This window comes from Pteropus vampyrus, unplaced genomic scaffold (genome assembly GCF_000151845.1).
Source record: "Pteropus vampyrus isolate Shadow unplaced genomic scaffold, Pvam_2.0 Scaffold124, whole genome shotgun sequence".
NCBI classification, from domain to species: Eukaryota; Metazoa; Chordata; class Mammalia; order Chiroptera; family Pteropodidae; genus Pteropus; species Pteropus vampyrus.
In genome coordinates this window covers 2,724,080-2,728,335 of record NW_011888905.1, presented here as the reverse complement: position 1 = coordinate 2,728,335, position 4,256 = coordinate 2,724,080, and the positions used below count along the sequence as shown (strand labels likewise).

General features: G+C 66.9%; 1 protein-coding gene across 1 annotated transcript in view; it reads right to left on the bottom strand.

Annotated features, from left to right (window-relative positions):
- Nucleotides 1–4,256, bottom strand: part of DENND4B (DENN domain containing 4B) — a 13,460-nt gene that overhangs the window by 5,571 nt on the left and 3,633 nt on the right. Inside the window, exons 3-12 of the mRNA XM_023534316.1 lie at nucleotides 3,864–3,990; nucleotides 3,711–3,769; nucleotides 3,421–3,565; nucleotides 2,990–3,165; nucleotides 2,775–2,875; nucleotides 2,177–2,392; nucleotides 1,528–1,673; nucleotides 1,058–1,197; nucleotides 843–969; nucleotides 278–490 (exon numbers count right to left, since the gene is read on the bottom strand). Of these exons, the coding sequence (XP_023390084.1) occupies nucleotides 278–490; nucleotides 843–969; nucleotides 1,058–1,197; nucleotides 1,528–1,673; nucleotides 2,177–2,392; nucleotides 2,775–2,875; nucleotides 2,990–3,165; nucleotides 3,421–3,565; nucleotides 3,711–3,769; nucleotides 3,864–3,990 (1,450 nt within the window). The remainder of the gene's footprint in view (nucleotides 1–277; nucleotides 491–842; nucleotides 970–1,057; nucleotides 1,198–1,527; nucleotides 1,674–2,176; nucleotides 2,393–2,774; nucleotides 2,876–2,989; nucleotides 3,166–3,420; nucleotides 3,566–3,710; nucleotides 3,770–3,863; nucleotides 3,991–4,256) is intronic.

The window sequence follows — 4,256 nt, the reverse complement described above, 5'->3', positions numbered from 1 at the left end:
GCCTCTCCAGTTCTCACAGGCTTTGCTGGCCCCTAGTAGTTCCCAGGGCTGCCTCAGAGCCACCCACCATCCCTGCCACCCACCATCCCTGCCGCCCCTGCCACCCTCCGGTCCCCGCTGCTGTCCCCCGACCATGCTCATCCTGCAGGTGCTGTGGGGAACCTGCCGATTCTAGGGCCTGCTCTCAGCTCCCCGCGGGCCTGCCTGCCCTGGTCTCCAGGAATCTCCCTGCCGCAGCCCCCGCGGTGGCACCAGCCCCCCGGGGGCCGGCCTGGGCGCCCACCTCGTCAGGGAGCACCACTTTGTGGCTCTCCATCTGGCGCAGCACGTGGTAGGCCGTGTGCAGCGCCTGCACGCGGGACGGCGCCGACCGCACGTACGCGGGCAGGCACAGGAACCACAGCCCGTAGCAGTGCCCCAGCAGGCAGCGCGCCCACAGCTCGGGCACGGCTGCAGACTTCTGCGCCACCCGCTGCGCGACCTTCATCTCCTAGGTGGGGCGGGGACACACGGGATGAGTACAGGGCCAGGGCAGGGCAGGTCTTAAAAACCGCGCGCGCGCGGGAGAAGTGGCCCCCGAGAGCGAGCTGTGCTTGGAGGCAGCGATGCGGCCTCGCCCGGCAGCCCCGGGCAGAGGCCTGGCCCTGGAATGTGGGCAGGTGCCCGGAGCCCTGCAGAGCTCAGAAGACGAAGACGATAGTGATGACAATGGTCACAACGGCTAATGTCTTCTGTGCCAGGCATACGTGAACCCCCCAACGACCTCACACCCATTTCACAGACGAAGCTGGGGCGGCAGCCCTGGGCTGGGCCGGTGCCCCTGTGGGCCGCCTGCGGGGTACCTGCTTGGTACGGCGAGGGGCGGGGCTGCTGGGGGCGCTGCGGGAGGGGCCCGGCACAGGAAGGGCCCCGGCTTGCTCTCGGGGAGACTCGAACAGCTCGGCCCGCAGCTCCGGGAACCCGTCGTAGCTGAGGGGCGGAGGGGCCGCATCAGGTGTGGTGAGCAGTAAGCTAGCCGCGTGGCCTGGGACAAGCAGGGGGCACGAGAGGCGCTCACCAGTACTGGGGACTGGGGTCAGTGCCCTCTGTTGCCGGGGGCTCCTCAGGAGGCGTGATGAAGACGGTGAGCTCGCTCCCGGACAGCTCCTCCAGCTCCACCAGCGGGGTGGGCTCTGGCTTCTCCTGCTCCGGGCGGACCTGGAGCCCCATGGCAGAGCGCGGGCATCAGGACGGCGGGCGTGGAGCGGGGCCGCCGTGTCCCTGTCCCACAGCGGCATCGCCCGCAAAGCACACCCATGGGAGGGAGCAGTCCAGGCCCTGCGGATGCAGCCGGGGCGGGGTCTGGCGGGGCGACGGGAGGTGCGTGGAGCCAGCGCGTGCGGCTGCGCGGCTGCGCACCGTGACTCCGGGGGCACCGGCCCGGGCACGGCCGGCCGAGAGTGGTGCTTATAGTGGCCCTGGGGTAACAGAGACAGCCCGGAGGAGAGCGGAGGGCAGCGGGCACGGAGGGAAGGGCCGGCGCCCAACCTTGTCGACACAGGAGTCGAAGAACTCGAGGGCCGCGTGCCGGGCGGAGCCGAAGGAGCACTCCTCGATGAACTGCGAGAACATCTGCGTGCGCAGCAGCTGCGAGTACAGCTTGTGGCTGGAGCGCTCCCGGGACTTGAGGAAGCCTGGGGGAGCGGGAAGGGGCCGGGGAGGCTGCCAGGCTTCCCTGCCACAGCCACCCGCTCCTGAACCCCTTCCCTGGCCCCCTGCCCACGTGGCGTCCTGGCCATCACAGCCTTCATCTCATCGGCCCCTCTGGCACAACCAGCCCACCCACCAGGCCAACGGGCTCAGCCTCCAGTGCCAGGGTCCCATGGAGTCCGGGTTGTTGGTACCCACTCCCTCAGACAGGGCTTCTCCGAGGCCAGTGTCTCTGAAGAGAGCTCTGGCCATGGGGGTGGCTCAATACAGGCATCCCTGTGCCCAACCCCAGCCCAGGGCTCCCAGGGGGCCGGGCCACAGCCATTACATCGTCCCCCTCCTCCCTCCAAGCCCAGAAGGGTGTGCGGCTCAAGCTGGTGCCCACGAATGTGTTTGCCCAGTAAAGGAACGAGCAACTGGGTGGCCCCAGTCCCAGGGGCCAGCCCTCCTGCGAGACCGTCCCCGAGCACGGACAGGCTCCCTTTACCCTGCAGGAAGAAGAGGTTGTCCACATCCCGAGCACCCTCAGAGGGGGCCTTGGTGAGTGGGCGCAGGAAGTCACGATAACCCTTGAGCAGACAGGCCATGAAGCGGAGGAAGGCGCCCTGCACCTCGCGCTCCAGCCGGGCCCGGCGGCCGCACACGGCCTCATAGTCAGTCAGCAGGAACTCCAGGGACGCCTCCTCCTCCGGCCCGGTGTATGCTGGGGAGCAGGGTGGCCTGAGACCCGGGGCCAGCCCCCAGGGGCTTCCCCAGGCCAACTCTGCACACGGGCGCCTCCACTGCTGCCTGACCACCTCCAGCTGCTAACCGACCTCGCACCGACGCTGAGGGAAGTTACCCCGAGGTGATGGTTTCAAGCCCCGCCAGTGACAAGCTCGACCTTCTCAGTGTATTCAGGAATATTATTAAGACCGTATGCCCCTCCCTCTTGCTTACTTTGGAATTTGAATTTCCCTCACTTCCACCAAATGATACCCCAACTCCTCTAACCTCCTCAGGTAAGGTCTAGCTCTCCACTGGCCTCCCCAGACAGGAGGTTTAAGGTCAATGGCAGTTTCCAGCCTCCCACCCAGGCTTCTCACTCTGATCCAGCTGCTGGTACAGGTTTGTCAGTGTAGCCAGCAGAACCTTGTAGGGCTTGCGGGGCAGGGTCCGAGGAGAGAGGGGCTTCTTGTCCTCAGCCCTGTGAGAGAAGCAGAGGGAAGGAGGGCCGTGGGGCTCATTCGTCTGCGCGAGTGGCGCTCCGGGCTCCCCCGGGCTCCTCCCTGCAGCCCCAGAACGAGAATGGCCCTCTTACTGGAAGAGCGTGTTGGTGTCCAGATCGACGCAGATGACGTCAGCAGGCGGGTCATGCAGGTCGAAGTAGCTGGAGTGGATGCCCACGATGAAGGGCACGGGGGCGCTCAGCACGTCGGCCAGCACCAGCGGGCACAGCGGGATGTAGGGGCACTGCCAGTGCAGCGGGAAGATCATCTGTAGCACGGAGTGCAGACCAGTGAGCAGGGGCTGGGGCGGCAGTCGGGGTCGGGGGTCACCGGCCTCAGGTGGGGGGTGCCTGTCGAGACGCTTTTGGGGGCGGGCTCCGGAGAAGAGCTCCCACGGGAGCTGTGTGTCCCTGCAGGCTGTGCCCCAGGAGAAGGCTGAGGGGCCCTCCCAGGGGACAGTTCAGGCAGGGGTGGGGCACCCAGAAGAACATCCTGGGGAGGGTGGGCGGGCGGAGGCACTCACGGAGACAAGGGCCTCACAGACGCTGGTGAGCAGGTCCGGCCGCAGCGAGTGGACAAGCAGTTTGTGCTCCGTGAGCACGGCCAGCAGCAGCGTGATGGCCAGCTCGGGGCCCAGACTCTGCAGCAGCTGCAGGAAGCTGGCACCACTGTGGGCAGCGCCACGGTGGGGGACGGGTCACCAGACCATTCCCCAGTCACTGGCCCAGCCTACACAGACCTTGACAGCAGGGCCAACCCGCCTGGCACCTACCATGTCTCAGGTCGTCAAAGCTCCCAAACCAGGGCACGTACCTGAGGGGCAGTGGAGAGGACACGGGCTGGCAGAGAAGCAGGTTGTCATAGGGAGACATCTGGGAGGCAGAATGGCCACAGGTCAGGGGCTTGGAGGCCAGCCCCTGCCAGCGGCCCCGCTCCCATCCCGCCCAGCCTGGCCTCAGCCCTCACCTGCACCAGGATTCGGGGTCTCTGTGGGGAAGGGAAGGGGACGTTGTGAATGAAGTGGGAGATGTGCCTGGGGAAGAGAGGGGACCGGTCAGAGGCAGACCCCATCGTCCCTCGCCCACCGCCATGTCTGTGCTGTCACCTGCCACGAGGACTTCACTTGTCCCCGACCTCGGCCTCAGCCATCAGAGCCACCATTATACATAGGATTCGTGCGAATTGGAAGAGAGACACGTCCGCCCCACCCAGGCCGGCACGGCCCCTGCCAGGACTTAGCCAGCAGCCAGACTGGACTCCAGGCCCACGTCCCCTTCAGCCAGTGGCACTTTCCCAGCAGACAGACCGTAGCACCCCACGCCTCCGCACCCCAATCCTCTCCGCTCCCACCCCTCCCCC